The sequence below is a fragment of the Phyllostomus hastatus genome, unplaced genomic scaffold (assembly GCF_019186645.2).
Source record: "Phyllostomus hastatus isolate PE091 unplaced genomic scaffold, TTU_PhHast_1.1 phas_contig_159, whole genome shotgun sequence".
Lineage (NCBI taxonomy): Eukaryota > Metazoa > Chordata > Mammalia > Chiroptera > Phyllostomidae > Phyllostomus > Phyllostomus hastatus.
The window spans coordinates 36239596-36257103 of NW_025333640.1; the positions used below are offsets into that span (position 1 = coordinate 36239596).

A 17508-nucleotide genomic window follows, 5' to 3' on the forward strand; every position below is an offset into this window, starting at 1 on the left:
GAAGACAATTATATTAGAAGAATAGCATTTTAAAAGAACTTTCATGTCTTATATTTTAACATTATACACTTTAATTTTTCATCACAAACATAAGGATTTTAAACTAATAAAAATAACATATACTAATTATAAGTAACATGTCTCATTAAAGTGAGTTTGAGTGTAAGTAGGAAGGAAACACACATTTATAGGATTTTTAGTATTTAAATCTTTGAAAAAGCATATACTTTATTGCAGAATTACCACTTAAAAAACAGTGATAACTATCAAAATTTATACAAATGGCAGCTATGTAATTTGTATGTTTAACAAGTTAAATATATCCATTTCTCAATTTAATCTCCTGATGAACTACCTCCACTACCAAGATTAAGGAATTCTTTAATTTTATCATATAACACCAACACTAAAGCACCCCCGGTACCACGAAGGACGTTGGAGAAGGCGCCACGAAAAAATGCATTGACTCCCTCATGTTGGTATATCTTCATAAAGCAGTCTAAAGTTCCTTTATATTGCCGTTCAGCCTCACCACTCTATATAGAGAAAGACAAATAGTTTCTCATCATCTTAATAGCTTTTATGTTAAGATAGGTTTTACTCAGCACCAAAGACACATAAAAATAACACTGTTTGAGTACGTATGTTGGGTCAATGAGCATGCATCGAACATTGTACATCTAGTAGTTGCTGGAGAACATTCGCATTTCACAAATACACTTGAAAACTGACTAGATACCAGGCTTAACAAATTTCAAAGGATGGCATCATATACCATGATTTATCCTCTCCTCACAATGCAATTAAGTGCTAAATCAATAGTAAAAAAAGATACCTAGAGAAATGTTTGGACATTAAGAAAAACATTTAAATACTTAAAACCTAATAATAACCATAATATTCAACTAAATTTTTAAGATGCTGCCTGAGTGGTAATTTCCTTATAATTTATCAACAGACTAAATTCCAATTGGGATAATAAATGAATTAAAGATATTCCATCAGTTGTTGAAAATGTTCTCATAAAGAAAACCACCTGTCCCGATGGCTTTATACGTACCGGTCTACTACACCTTCAGTAAACATTTTTTTACAAGATTTCATTTATTTATTTTTAGAGAGAAGGTAAGAGAGGGAAAAAGAGAAGGGAATATGATGTGAGAGAGAAACATCAATCAGTTGCAACCCAGGCATGTGCCCTGACAGGGACTGAACTGGCAAACTTTAGCTTTGTGGAATGATGCCCAACCAACTGAGCCATGCTGGTCAGGGCCATCCAATAAACATTTAATTCTCATCTTACATAAATTATCCTAGAGAAGAGAAAATTAGGAAGAGTCCCCAGTGTATTTTATGAAGCTTACATAGCCTTGATACCAAATTAGACAGTACAAGAAGGAAAAATTCCAAGCCAATGCCAGTGAAACACAAATGCCAAAACCCTGAACAGAAATTAGCCAATCCAACCCAGTAAGGGACACCAAATACAATGCATCATGACCAAACTGGATCATTCCTGGCATATAAGGTTGGTCTGGCTCTGGAAAATAGACTAATGAAATATAGATATTAACAAATTAAAAGGGAAAAATGATATGATCATCTCGATATAAAAAAATGACTGCCATTCATAATTAATAACTGTTATAACCCAAAACCAGACAGGAAGAGCCACAGCTTGACAACAGATAATTACAAAAAAAACAGAGGTAACATTAAATCATGTAACGCTGAAGGCACTTCTGTAAGATTAGAAATAAGAAAGATTGCTAGTTATTACTTCTTTAATACAACACTGTATCAGAGGTCTTAGCTAGTGCATAAGTGCAAGAAAAGGAAATAAAGCATTTAAGTATTGTTAAAAACAGGGTGGGTAGTGAGCCTGGTATTTTTTGCAGATCATAAACCCAGAGGGGTGTGTTTAAAAAGAAATCTTGAAAGAATGTATACACAGATTAGTGCTGGTAACAGCATTTAAGAAACTTGTGGGAAATTAAACAAAAACGCAAAAAAATCTACTGAATTGCATCCCCACAAAATTCATATATTGAAGTCTACATCCCCGGAATGCCTCAGAATGTGACTATGTTGAAAGAGAGGGTCTTTATAAATGTAATTAAGGTCAAATGAGTTCATTAGGGTCAGTCCTCATCCAATACAGCATCCTTGTGAGAAGAGAAACAGAGCGGACCATAAAAGACACGGAGAGAAGGTCGTCCACAAGTCAAGGAGACATGCCCTCGGAAGAGAGCAACCCTGCCAGACACCTTGACATGAACGCTGACCCTCCATGTGTGTAAGGAAATAGAAAATAAATTTCTGTTGTTTAAGCTGCCTGGTCTGCTGTACGTCATTATGGCAGCCATAGCAATACACTAAAATACACTTATTTTGACAGTAAACTGTAGATATTATGACCCTTATTCTTAAACACTCCAATGTACATTTTCTAACATACCTGAAGTACAGTTATCAAAATCAGAAAACTTAACATTGATACAGTATCATTTACTAATCCAAAGTCTATATGCAAATTAATTTTCCATTTTAAAAAGTTTCAATGTATTAAACTAGAACTAGATATAGATCAAGAGGAAACACAGATTTAAATGGAATAACTTTAAGCGTGGTCCAAGACAATGGTATAACTCTAAGGATGGTAATAGGTTATATATGTTTTACCCTTCTGGGTAGCCTAGGAGGTTCTTCTAGGACCACTTCGTAGAATAAACTAAGGATAATGATAGTAACTACACCTCACAGCACTGTTTTGAGAATTAAATGAGTCAAACTGTAAAGTGCTTAGGACAGTATCTGTCACAGTAAGCAATACAGCACTTGGCTAGCTTTCTGGCCTCATTATTTTCACTTGCCCTCATGAAACCTATCATCTGGGTATACTGAACCACACTTTTCAAGTCCTGCATGTGCTACGTTTTCTTTCACTCTTAGAAACTTTGCTCACTGGAGAGAAAGCCTACTTATTGAGATTTATCTCTCCAAGAGGACACATCTGATTGCTTTAGGCAATTGGGTACTCTTCCTCTGTTGCATTCTGGGAACCTATGCACATTTCTACTTAAACAGTTAACTATATTCCTTCAGGGCTATGCTATGACTTAGGTTCTGCCTTATTTTATTTGTGTCACCACAGCTAAGCATAGATTAGGCAGTCAAATATTTGTTGAATGAATATAACAAGTAACAGCGATGCATATTGAAAATATCAAATTTTGGCTTGGGGATTTATACTTTGAACATAGATCATTATAAATAAATCTTCATCTTTGAAGTTAAAATTATTTACTTTTATTAAAATATACTGTAACAAATGATATTATATATGTCAGTGGCTTGTGAGTGGGCTTACTCTACTTGATCTGATATTCAGTTAAGATAGGCATACTCATCCAGTCCCTACAATCCCCCAACACCCTTCATACAATTATGCCACAGGAGTGGAAAGCACTTCTGGTAGCAGAATAAAAAGCTGTGCTGGGTGGTGGGTGCTCAGCGATAGGGAAGAATACAAAACAACACAGCATACATTTATTTTAAAATACTCCATTGTGTAAATGTACCACAGTGCCCTGACCAGCATGGCTTGGTTGGTTGAGTGTAAGCCCGCAAAGTGAAAGGTTGCCAGTTTGACTGGTTCAATTCCCAGTCAGAGCACATACCTGGGTCGTGGACCTGGTCCCTGGTTGGGGCATGTGCAAGAGGAAACTGATTGATGTTTCTCTCACACATCAATGTTTTTCTCCCTCTCTTTCTCCCTCCCTTACCCTCTCTATAAAAACAAATAATAAACATAAATGTGCCACAACTTTTTTGTCCACTCATCTACTGATGGGCACTCAGGCTGTTTCCAGATGTTGGCTATTATAAACAGCGCTGCTATGAACATATGGAATACTACACAAGAGTAAAAAAGAAGGAACTCTTACCTTTTGCAACCGCATGGATGGACCTGGAGAATATTATGCTAAGTGAAATAAGCCAGTCAGTGAAAGACAAATACCACACGATCTCCTTATATATGAAATCTAATGAACACAATAAACCAATGAACAAAATAGAAACAGAAGCACATATATGGAACAGACTGGCTGCTGCCGGCGCGGGGGCAGTAGGTGACAAACAGTGAAGGGACTAACCGAGAACATTTATGCATGACCCACGAACAGGGACAACGACACGGGGACTGACTGAGGGAGAGGAAAGGGTGGGATTGGGTGAGGTGGGAAAAGGGAGAAAAAGCGGGACCAACTCTTATAGCATAAACAATTAGAAAATGACCTATGCCTTTCAGTCAAAATTTCTCTAAAATTTAAATAAGTTGTAACTGAATATCAGAGATAGTGGAAAACTCAAACTTTGAAATAATAATATAAAATACCTGCATCATCATACGCCTTCTAACTGTGTCAAAGGGGTAAGAGAGTATTCCAGAGCATGTAGTCACAACTTGAGCAATGAAAAAGGAGACAAGAAATGGGGTTTCCTTTGGTTTGGGTAATAAGCCCTATAAAAGAACAATGTATAAAGTAACCATCTAAATTTCTAAAATGTCTTAAATCCTTAAGTCAAAGAATAATTCTAAGGAATATATGAAAGAGGGCTCAATTATACTTAAAAGTGCAATTAAAAACAGTTGGATTTAATGTGGAAAAATTAAAATATTAGTAGGAGATCAGTAAGAAAGGAGAATGTCATACATGACTACACTTTAAAAACATATGAAAAAGAAAAGCATATTTTATAATTAATTGATCCGTCACTACTGGCACTAAAAACTAGAAAGATAGCAGCCAGTGACCAAAAAAGTTCTTCCATGGCTCTTCACAGATTTGAAAGGAATGAAATAATGCCTGCTGTTATCATCAACAGATGGTATTTTATTTGACAAACAGCTTTGAAGCTCTAACTCAATGAAGAAACATTCCTAAATTTCACAACTGCTACATGTAGTAATAGAGAAAAGAAGGAGAGTACATACAAATTTTTCAGTGATTAAGTAAATATACATAAGAAAAAATACACTACAAACTCTAAGTTATTTCTAGACCACAATAAGAATGACATTCAACTACATCTGATGGAATGTCAAGATGATTTATAAAACTATTGTAAAATTTCTATCCACTTTTAATCCTATTCAGTAAATAATACTGATAGTAATTTCACTGTTTCACTCTGGAAGCATTATTATATAGTGATTAAGAGCATGAGGTTTTTGCTTGCCACTTAAATTACTTGACCACTTCTAGGTTAGTTATGTTTATTTGTTTAAGATTTTATTTCTCTTTAGAGAGAGGGTAAGGGAAGGAGAGGGAGAGAAACATCATGTGAGAGACATACATCGATGAGTTGCCTCTTGCACACCCACAACTGGGGACCTGGCCCACATCCCAGGCATGTGCCCTGACAGGGATACGAACCAGTGACCTTTCAGTTCACAGGCCATCACTCAACCCACTGAGCCACACCAGCGAGGGCTAGATTAGTTATGTTTAAAATGGAGATATTAAAAGCTATCCTAGCCCTGGCTGGTGTGGCTCAGTGGGTTGAGTGCTGACCTGAGAACCAAACAGTCGCTGGTTTGATCCCCAGTCAGGGCACACTCCTGGGGTGCAGGCCAGGTCCGCTATTGGGGGGGTGTGTGAGGGAGCTGACAGATGTTTCTCTCACACCTCTCTCAAGCACTGACGTTTCTCTCCCCATGTTTCTGCCTCCCTTACCCTATCTCTGAAGACACATAAATAAAATCCTAAAGAGAGAACCCCCTATCCTAGAACACTACGAGGAGGTAAAGAATGAACAAAGTTCCTAGAACTAAGTAATAGCTCAAAAAATGATAGCCATTATTATAATCTTTCTCTTTCCTGCCTTTTGAAAATGCTATCAAAATCTGAAATGAAAAGGCAAGTTTCTAAAACAGTCAGGAGAATACAGCAAAGGATCTAATGATATACAATAGACAACTGAGCTAGAGTACCATTTATTACATTTAACTAATTAATTAGCCTTGCCTCTTTCCAAAGAGTGATGAGAGTAAACTTATTTGTATATAAAAAATAAAAGTGATGATAAAGTAAATACAAAATCAGAAAATTCTGTCAGGAGGTTTGCTATAGATCAAAGATTTTGACTATATATAATGTTTCATATTTGCAATATGATGTATAACAGTCTTGCAGTGCAAAAAGCACAAAAACTTAACGTTTAAATTTATGCTTTATATCTATAGTCAGATTCACAGTAGAGTTGTAATTGATTAGGTTATGGCAAGGTTGTGATTAAACAGAATTCTGTAATGTCTCTTACTCCATCATTTATTTTGATTTATATAATTAAAAGTAGATATATCTGTTGAACATGTTATTAATTAGAATAAAAAGAAATAAACCATTTCTTTAGTATATACTAATTAAAGACCCAAATTACCTTAACTGTGTCATAAGCTCCAAAATAAGAGGCTCGGTACACAATGATGCCCTGCACTGAAACTCCAAACCCTTGGTACAAGCCAACAATTCCATCCGACTTTGCTATTTTCATAATACAGTCACCTAAGCCCTTGAATTGTCGCTCATTGGGACCTAAAATAAAGCCATTTGAAATTTATTAGCAGCATTATATATCAGATAAACACTTTAAACATTTTGCAGATTTAAAGTACTTGGAATTGCCACTTAGAAACATTTCTAACAAGAAAAACATACATCAAAATCCTCCCATTCAGTAAAAAGTAGTTAAGGTTTTAAGTAGTATCTTAAAATTTTTAAAAATATTAATCTCTTATAAAAGCAATCTAATTCAAGAAATATGATTGGCTTAAAACATTTCAATAAAATTACCAGAATTTACTGGAAACACAGTTACTAGGGATGTAGACATTTTTGTTTTTCTTTAGGAATGAAAAACTCCATGACTAGTTTCATTTAAAGAGCATAAAGACAGATGAAGCAAAAAGAAAATGCTATAAACAAGTACCTTACAAATCAGTAACATTTTAGATGGGGTGTTGTATTTTTCAACAGTTGATGGTTTTGTTTTTATTGTCCCTTGACTTCAATTCTTTGACAATATTTTAAAAACATTATATGTAGAATACAATCTTTCAAAACAAACTAAATTCTCCCAATTCTGAGAGAAGACAAAGGTACTGAACTTAAAGCAAGATGTATGAGTTATTTTCACTCTCTTGGCAGTAACAAGGAAATTTGGACTGCCAGCTCAGCGTAAGACGGAACTCCTACCTCCGCCCTTTCTCAGACTGCCGCCCTTTCTAGGGTGTTTTCTCTGACCACTTATTTAAAATTGACGTCATTCCTTTCTCCTAATTTTCCTTCATGGATTTATTGCTAAGTGACAGCCTATTTCTGTCGTTTATTCATTGTTTTATTACCTGTGTCCCCTACTAGACTAGAAGGTACACAAACCACGAGCTCCATGTTTTATATGAGGTGTGTGTATATGTGTGAGACACACATACATCTTGTATCTGAGGCAGGGCCTGGCCCACAGTGTGCAACGAAGAAATATTTATTTAATGAGTCTCTGCTCCCTTAAGACATACTATTAAGTGAAAGTAAAGAAATAAAAGAGGTTTAAAGCCATACAGGTAAAGAAGAGTATGTGACAGAGAATAAAATTCACACATTTTAGCGAGATAGAAAAAAGATGAAGTGGAACCTCACTAAGCAGAGAAAGGTGAAACTTCCTTTCTTTATTTTGTAAGATTTTATTACTTATATTTAGAGAGAGGGGAAGGGAGGGAGGAAGAGAGGGAGAGAAACATCAGTGTGTGAGAGAGACACCAACAGGCTGCCTCTTGCAGGCTGTTCTCCATTCCCTCCAGCTGGGAACCTGGCCGGCAACCCAGGCAAGTGCCCTGACTGGGAATCGGAATGGAGAACTTTTGGTTTGCAGGCTGGCACTCAATCCACTGAACCACACCAGCCAGGGCTTTTTTTCTTTATTTTTTAAATTTCCTTTTTATCCTCACCTGAGGACATTTTTCATTACTTTTCAGAGAGAGAGGAAGGGAGAGACAGAAACATCGATGTGAGAGGATCATCGACTGGTTGCCTCCCAAACAAGCCTACACTGGGAATCGTATGTGTCTGGACCAGGGACCAAACCCACAACCCAGATGCCCTGACTGGGAATCAAACCCATAGCCCTTTGGTTGTGGAATGACACTCCAACCAACTGAGCCACATCACCCAAGGTTAGAACTTACTTTCTTGCAGAGAGAGAGATTGTTGAGAAGTGAGCCACTGGACTCTAACCTCAGAGAGACTTAGAAATGAGAGGAAGTACTATTTTTGTGGTGAAAGCAAAGTAGCATCTGAATGTTCAAAATGCACAACTTAACTCCTCTGCCATCCTTAGAACGGAACACAAGCCTCCAGATTGAATGGGGTCAACTGAGTTACTTCTACTATCACTGAAAAAAAGACTCACACAAAGATACATCTTGTGAAATGTCAGATCATCAGGGATATAAAGTGATCAAAGAGAAAAAAAGGCATGTACAGAAGTATCAGCAGTAATAGGGACTTCTTAAGAACAATATTAGAGACTAGAATCTAGAGTACTACTTTAAAATTGTGAAAGAAATTAACTTTAAACCCAAATTTTTTATATGGCCAAGATAAGAGGGTAAAAGAGAGATGTTTTTAGACAAGCAAGATCTCAATTTATATTGTCCTATTCTCATAAAACTCAGAAAACCACCAAAGATCAAAATCTACCAAAACAAAGGGATGACAAAAAGATAAGAGGACATGATAAATGAAATAAGCACGAGCAGAGGGAAGGACAACCTCTAGGATGAGAGTTGTACGTTGAACCTAGACGGGAGTCACAGTTGAGGCAGGGAATAAGCGTATGCGGGATCTAGGAGGTGGCTCTCTAGGAATAAAATGGAATGAAGTTGGTGGCCTTTGTGCTTGTTTGTTACTACAGCACTGGCCTTCCCCTTCTCTCTTTGAAGGGAGAAGAAAACAGTGGTCATCTTTAGGCCCCATGACCCTACCAACTGGTTACGAATAAAATTTTTAGACTGTGACAAACACTGTTGTTACAGCATAACTACAATAAGTAACACACGGATCACAACACAAAGAAGGAAGAGTTAGTCTTTCTGAAAATCCCATACCTTTTCCAATATCGGCACCTAGTCGGGTTCGGGCAAAATCTAGCGGATACACTACGCACAAGGACGTGGCCCCCGCCGCTCCACCAGAAACCAGGTTTGCCAAAAACCACCTCCAGAACTATTAAATTAAAATTAAATTAAAAAGTGGTTATTAAACTACAGAATGAAATTAACATGTTAAATTAAAAAACAGTTATAAACTACAGAACCTGATTGTGTAAAAGTCTTATTTTTCTCGAGGTTAAAAGGCCAGCTCTACAAACGGCTCTCCTGTAGTACACATCTGTAGTTATCACACACCACACTACCCACAATACTTCTCTGCGTGTCCGTGCCTTTGTTTAACCCCAGGCAGCCTAGGGGGTGCAGTTTAGATGATGACATGCTGAAATTCCAAAATACTTTAATGACCTCCAGTGAAAGGAGCCCAAGTCAGTGCAAGTGGCCACATGAGACAGTCATCTCTTTAGGTTATATGCTGTGCACTCTAATCTCAGCTAAATATGTCCTTAGTCACAAAGAAGAAAACAATTTACTTTTCAGGGGATAAATTACCTCAGAGGTAAGAGTACATATCTCTTGACTGCCTTTTTTTTTTTGCTTAACAAAAGGAGATAAAACGCTGAATTTTTCCTAGTGCAATGATTATGAAATATAATTAACATTACAACAATACTTATTCAGAGAAATACTGAGACAAAAGACCCCTTAATTATTAAAACTATGCTAAAAGGTTTAGAGAAATGTGTAGAAGTTAACATAATAGTGTTTTCACATGTAACTTAACACACATTCTATGTTAAGTTACTATGTTTAAATTATTATTTTTCTGCCACTTGAGCACATCCTCCCAACATCACAGGTAAGACGAATCCAACTGTTTCTTAAAAGTTTTTAGAGATATTAAGATATACTTGCCTGTTTTTCTTTATTAACTCCAGACATGAAAAGTTGTTTGTATTTGTCCTTAAAAGCAAAATTTAGAGCTTGTGTTGGAAAATACCGAATAACATTTGCCAAATTGCCACGCCAAAAACTGAGGAAACCTATGAAAGAAAACATAATAAATATAAGTAAGTACATTTAGTGGGGGGGGGGGGATCCATAATCTTGGTGAATCCTAAGTGGAATATAAAGCAGCTGCATGAAGACAATTAAAAAGTATATTTAATAGCCAAGAAATAACCTTCTCAGTACCTACACCTGATTCAGTCTTTACTAGTGCATTTAACATGTAATGGCAAAAGCTACCATTTACTAAGCATTTGATATGTGCCACTCACTGGCTAAGTCTTTATATGTATATTTCATTTAGTCATCATATTATGCTTACGATGTAGGTTCTCCTATAGAACCCATTTTATACATGCACAAACTGAAACTTTAAAAACTTTACAAACTGTCGAAGGACACGGTTACCAAACAGCCAAACCAGGACTTAGAATAAAGTCCCCTGTTTGATTCCAAAGCTCTACTCCCGAAGAACTGATTTTTATTCACTTAATCCTCATAATCACCCATGAAGTAGGTAGTATCAGTCTCTTCATTTTAAGCATGAAGAAATGAGTTCCTTCAGATCTCAAACGTTCACTCTGTGTGTAATGCAAATAAGTGCAGAGGAGCAAAATGAGCCACCCCAAAATGCATCTCTGGAGTGTAGATTATTTGGATTGTTTTTAAGAAACAGAAAATTCAGGAAGTATGTGGTTTTTTAACCTTCCCGTTAACTACCAGAGATGATGCAGAGAGAGGGCTTGGTCCAGGGAGAGAACGATCGCCAGCGATAACCACAAAGAGGGTGGGTGGGGTTCGGTACGCTGGGGGGAGCTGGGCAGGACCTGTTTGTTCAAAGTGCCTTCCGTGCCCCATGGTCTCAGCACAGCACGATAAACATTCGTTTACAAAACACCTGTTTTCCCCATCTTTTTATGAGTTGTCCTCCTTCCTAGAAGACCCAGACCTTTACCACCTTCTCAGTTCAGAAAGCCATAAACCCCAACTGTCTGACTGCCTGTGGTTCTCAGATTCATACAGGGGCCTGTACGCCAGCAATCAAATTGTTTTTCTCCTGTTAATCCATCTTCTATTAATTTGATTATCAGAACCAAAGAACCTAGAAAGGTAGATGAAAAATTATTCCTCTTCTACCCAAGTTTATCCCAGATATACAATGAATCAGAAATGAACATTAGAAATATGTGTATGTAGATTTAGGGGTGCACACATGATGATTAAAGAGTTAAAATGTACTGAGCACTAACTATGCAACAGACGTGTGGTTGAATATTTTATAGGTATTATCTTGTTTAACCCTCACAATGACCATATCATGAGGTATGCAGCATACAAATGAGGAAACTGAGGCTGAGAGAGGTTAAGTAAAAACAATTCAGCCTTGGTGGCTCGGTTGATTAGAGCATCGTCACATTCACCAAAGAAGGCTGTAGGTTTGATCCCCAGTCAGGGTACGTACCTCGGTTGCAGTCAGGGAGCTAACCAAATTGGTGTTTCTCTCTCACATCAATGTGTTCCTTTCTTCTTCCCTCCCTCCCTCTCACTATCTAAAATCAATAAATATATCCTGAGGTGAGTATTAAAACAAAAAACAAAAAACAAAAACAACAGTTCAGGCCCTGGGCTGGCAGTCCAGTTGCTTAAAGCATTGTCCAGATACACCAAGGCTGCAGGCTGCATCTCTGGGCAGGGCACATATAAGAAGCAACCAATGAATGCATGAATAAGGAACAATCAATCGATGTTTCTCTCTCTCTCTCTCTCTCTGTGTCTTCCCCTCTCTTTCAAGTCAATAAATTAGTAAGAAAAATAAAAAGAAGGTTCAAGGTCACAAGGTAAGGGAAAGGCTGGGACTTGATTCCAGATCTGACTGCAGACCTAGAGCTATTAAATCTCTACTGCCTCTCTATAAAAATCCATTCTCAATAAAAACAGTAGTCTTTTTTTCTTTTTGGTCAGAATAATAAAAAAGGGAAAAGACAAGAGTGGTGCAAATGCAGGAGTATTTTGATTCTTTAGTCATACAGAAAAAAAGGGCAGATTTCTAACATATAATCACAAAACTGGTAGAGAAAAACATAGCAATTGTGGTATCTTTAATAATAGCTGAATAGCTAAGTCATTGACTTAACTGCTAAGAAAAAATAACCTCTTCAAAATTTAAGAGCAAGAAAACACATACTCTGAACCTAGTTCTGAGAAAAAAATTAAAACAGGACTGGTGAGAAAATAGGAAAAAATTACCAGGCCCCTTACTGGTCAACTTACAGCCAAGAATGGGAGTGCTGGGCGCATATATATTCTAGACCAGCAGGCCCCGGCCCCAGTATGTTCAGACAGAATGCCTATCAGTGAAAATATATGAGTATGTAGTTAGCATGTCTCACAAATATGTATACATATATTTTAAAGTTATATACCTTTGCTACTATCCTTATTTTATACACTTTTAAGATATACCCAAAATAGAAGTTTAAAAAATCAGATAAAGATTCTTCATTTAAAAAACTTTTATTTGGTACCTAGTGCATGGCAGACCTGCTGTGGATAGCACCAGGAACAGAGTCCTGGGTCTTACGGGCCTTACATTTTAGGAAAGGGGCCAAGGAAAGAGACAATGAACAAATAAATGTCACGTGACCATAAGAATTATATAAATATGTCAGGTGGTCTTAAGAACAAAAATAGAGATGAAGAATGACAAAGGGCTACTTTGATAAAGGACTGGGGGAAAACTTCCAGTAAGAAGATTTAGAACATAAATGAGTACTTATTTGAGCAATATTTTTAGATATCTTGCTAATCATGCCATTTTTGTTCTACTATCTCAAGGCATCCTTAGGGCGAGGTTAATTCTGAAGAATAGTGTACATGGCTCTGGCTGGTGTGGCCCAGTGGACTGCACACGAGCCTACGAACCAAAGGGTCCCAGGTTTGATTCCCAGTCAGGGCTCATGCCTGGGTTGCAGGCAGGGTGCCCAGTTGGGGGTGTGTGAAAGGCAACCACACATGATGTTTCTTTCCCTCTCTTTTCCCCTCCCTTCCTTTCTCTCTAAAAGTAAATAAAATCTTAAAAAAAAAAAAGAATAGTGTACATGAATCTGTATTTCAAATAGTCTTTTTGTCTTTACAAATTCATCTAATTGAGCCAACATAAACTATAATGTTTATTATATGATAATTGAGGATTAGTGCCTGTCATCCCCTCTACACTGTGTAACTAACTCCTACTTCTTTTTCAGAATGCCTTAGTGTCCTGTGAAAAGTAACTAACGTTTGTCCCAAGTATAAGTGCCAGTGTGAATTCACATATGAAATATCAGTAGTTTATTTTCCTGTTTATTTAAATAAAGTGAATATCTAATATTTTATTTGCATACCACAAAACATAATCTTCATGATTTTTATAAAAACCTCGCTGCTCTAACCTTCAAAAAAATAAGTTTGGAGAAGTTCAGATTAAAAATAGTGCCCAGGAACTTCTAAATGAGGAGCGTTGGTAGGCTCTTAAAAATGAGGCTGCATAGTTCAGATCTTTAAAAGGCTATTTTATAATATACTAAATATAACAATTGCTGTAATTAAGAATATATTTACATATGCATATTTTGTTCAGTGAAAAATCATTGCACAGACACCAAGATGTTAACTGTGGTAATTTTGGCAGTGATTTGTTTTTACTTTTTACTTCTCTATTATATTTTCTAATTTTCAATAATAAATATGCATCACAGGTGTTATAAAGATTTAAGCAGCATTAAATAAAAGTGCACATACAAGTTGGAAGGTCAAAAAAACAACTAGAGCACAGAGTAAATCTTTAAAAAACAGCATTAGTCAGGATAGAACCAGAAGCTTTTATAATCCAAGGAAAGCTTATAAAAAGCATCAAAGACACCCAAAGAGATGTTTAAAGCTATTTTCAGAGCAAGAATAAAGAGATTCATCCTTGGGCTGGAAAGAAAGAAAAGAACAGGTAAGAAGGCAGTGAGAAAATATCTAATTGTGCCTTCTGAGTTCAAGTTTCAGCCTCATCCATGTTACCCAAAGAAAGGAAAAGTTGGCAACGTTCGAGCAAACAAAAAACAAGAGAAAAAGGGTAAATTGCAGAAAATAACAACCTCAGAATGTGACTGCGTACTAAATTCCAAGATGATCTAGCACGGTGATTCTAAACCCGACCAGGTTCATCTCCTCTCTCTATAAGTATCTACTGTAAATACTTTACCATCTAGGAACAGAATTCAAAGACAGTGTCCTCTTCACCAATTAAAAAAAATCAATACAATGCCCTCACTGTTCTACAAAAGAGAAAAAGAAAGGAATTTATAATAAAATATGTATTTTAGCTAGTAAATTGGTGAGGGATGATCACACTACAGACGTAATAGATGCTTGCTTCTACTGATAATGAGTCATTATACTTAAGGTACACAATGAATTTTGAAAAAAGGGCTTAACAAACATGTTTATGTATGTGTACGATGATCATGAATTCAACAGTTAGAGAGGCAGACGATGTAGGTGGTGATCCAGTATCACAAGCAGAGTAGCTGTCAGGCGTTTTCACAATGAAGAACAACTCTCAGTGAGGTCATGAACAAACCAAAATACAGTCTTCCCTCTGTTTAGATGGTGGCTGCATTGCTGGAATCGATGTTTACTAGAACTAGGCCCAGGTAGTTCGTGTTTATGCGTAAATCAGAGTTAGGTTTGAGGCTTAGATGATCATGCACAGGTTTCACTGTTGCCTGAAGGACCAGTGGGAGACCTTAGTCTTTCAGGCTGCAGGTTAAGTCTTCGCTGTGCAGGGCTGGCCATGTAGAGCAGCAAGATGTTTAGCCTCCCCAGCTTCTGCCTTTCAAATCATTGCAATTAAAGATGGCACCCCTCTATCTTTGCGATAAACAAAGCATTCCCCACAAGTTTCCATAAAAGCCCCTAGATGGCAATATAGTCCCTGTTGTGAACTACTAACCCCTGGGCATAGACTGTATACCCTAGTCTTACCGTATTTATAAGAAGGCCCTGCATACAAGAATAGAAAACATCTTCAAGTTCTGCTGTTACCATCTCATCTTTGAAGGTAGAGAAAGCAGGAACAGCAATAACAATTCAGAATGACCTCAATTAATAAAAGCCATATTGAATTATGTTTAACTTTAAATATTAAAAAGAACATTTTAAATATAAAAATAAATTAGCACACAATCTGACCAGAATATTTAACTTTACCAGACTAGGTAGTTAAAGCAGAGTAGCTAATAATAAAGCAGCTCCTACTTCTCTGAAGAGGTCTTAGAACACAAACCAAGGAGAGGGAAGTTTCTACTTTCCCTGTGAAAACCTTGGGGGAAATGAGCAGCTCACTCTGATGAAATAAATGGGGTGCAGAGATGCGAACCACCCACTATGGAGTATCTGGGCTCAGCTCTTGGAAGGCATTTTAAATTCACAGTTTAGATGGTGCCTTAGGGGTCTACCTCGGACCCCGAATACCGCGCTCAGCAGATCAAGAAGCGATGCCACCACGTCGCTAAGGAGAGGACACCTTTTCCATGGGAGAGTCACCTGCCCCAGAGTCAGCAGTGGAAGAAAGGACTGCACTGGAGCTGAAGCCACCTCCCTTCCTGATCAGAATACACAATCAAAAGGGCCTGTTTCCTTTTCAAAGTTCGTATACAAGTTTTCAATCGAATCCAATTATATGGGTGGATCACAGAAAGCTTCTAATAAATTATCCCGGTATCCACTGAGCTAACTTAGGAGCTATTCCGCAACAGGACAGCCCTCGGTGGGTAACAAAGCACTTCCACTATTTATCTCTTGACATCTTTCCGTAGCAATGGGGGGGGGAACCCCTCCACAATAAAGAACAAAACAAAACTTTAAATAAAGACAGGGTCTGAGCCAACCGCCGCCCCGCCCCCCCAAAATGGTAACACTGATCTTGTCTTTCTCCAAAATTTTATTTTGCTCACCTTGGATTTAAAAAAAAAATACTGCATTAAAATACTACGTGCCTTTATTATTTTGCTCCCCCCTCAACTTTGTGCATAGGCGTGTGCCTCCTTGGGCTCAGCCCCATTCTTCAGCGGTTTTCAAGAAGAAACAAAACCTCATCCCACTGAATACGGACCAGGGTACTGGGGGGGCTCCAAAGCTCCCATCGTCGGAATATTTCTCAAAACTATTATTCAACAAGTATTTAAGCAACTTAAGCATTTGTTAACACAGCAGAGTGTCTAACAGCATCACCCCTAGTCCTGGGAGTCACCCAATTGCCTTTTGAGCGAAGCGCAGGGGCCCCGGGACGTAAATCCTGCTGTGATGGAGGCATTTAGACAAAGAGGAGGTGGCGGCCTCCCCCGCACCGGGCCTGGGCATGGGCAGGCCCTCTTTTCCCTGGACTGGTTCCGGCAACTGACTTCTCAAAGGTGAAGAAACAAACGCACCACCCCCAGGCAGACACGGCCAAGGCTCCCGCAGCCGTCCCCTCCCGGCACCCCCAGGGAGAGGGCGGCGCGGCGGCCGCCCGTACGCACCCTGCTCACGGGGAATCCGCACCAGGCAGTCCACCATGCCTTTGTACTGGGCCTCGGGGCTGATCTGCTTGGACGATGCCTGCACTTGCAGCAGCAGCTTCACGCGCTCAATGGGCGCCACTGTGGTCTTCGACACAGCCGCCGCGATGCCTCCGGCCAGCAGGTCCTTCCCGAAGGACGCGGCATCGAAGAGCTGCTTTTCCGCCTTCTTCTCTGGCTTCTTCTTCGGAGGGTCCGACTGCATGGTAGCACGTGGGCCGGGAATAACCAACAGACACAGCTTCAAACGAGCCTGGAGAAGCTATGAAGGGAAGCACCAAACCGCTTCGGCGCCGTCCTGGCGGGAAGGCGGCGCTGAGGACGCCGGGAAATCAGTGCACCGCGTGAGGGCCACGAAGCTGCGCATGCGCTTCCAACCGCCTCCCGCCACCAGGTGGTGGCCGCGTGACTGCCTGCACGTGACTTCCTGCACGCTGCGACCCCCTCGGTGTTGGGTGGGTGTAGCTCAGTGCTCTGGCTTTTCCTTCATGCAGGCCGGATGCAGCGCCCGTGCAGAGCCCTTGCAGGCACCTGTCTGAGCAGGGTAGGTGCAGAAAGGGAGCCGGCAGAGCTGTTTCGTGTGATCGTTAGTGTACAAGCAAGAGAAGTCAGCCAGCCAACCATGTGGGATAAACCGAGTGTAGATTTGTTCCCAGGGTTACTCTGAATTTTTCTCTTAGAAACGTTTACCCATGTCATCATTGGTTTTACTGATTACACCCAGAAAGCATAATTCACCGT

The 17508-nt window shown here is 38.7% G+C and overlaps 1 protein-coding gene across 1 annotated transcript; it reads right to left on the reverse strand.

Moving 5' to 3' along the window:
- Nucleotides 1-335: 335 nt before the first annotated feature.
- Nucleotides 336-16972, reverse strand: SLC25A31 (solute carrier family 25 member 31). The gene is made up of 6 exons (XM_045831633.1): nt 16729-16972; nt 10088-10215; nt 9170-9287; nt 6448-6602; nt 4400-4525; nt 336-536 (listed from the first exon to the last, which is right to left on the reverse strand). The coding sequence occupies exons 1-6, from the start codon at nt 16970-16972 to the stop codon at nt 336-338; spliced, it is 972 nt and encodes a 323-aa protein (XP_045687589.1).
- Nucleotides 16973-17508: the final 536 nt, after the last annotated feature.

Bases quoted from the DNA above. Each gene is read 5' to 3' on its own strand.
- SLC25A31 (XM_045831633.1), bottom strand. From the start codon at position 16,972: ATGCAGTCGGACCCTCCGAAGAAGAAGCCAGAGAAGAAGGCGGAAAAG. The intron at 10,216-16,728 runs GTGCGTACGGGC...TTTCTTTCATAG, and splicing joins GCGGATTCCCCGTGAGCAGG to GTTTCCTCAGTTTTTGGCGT. The intron at 9,288-10,087 runs GCAAGTATATCT...TTAATTTAATAG, and splicing joins GAGTTAATAAAGAAAAACAG to TTCTGGAGGTGGTTTTTGGC.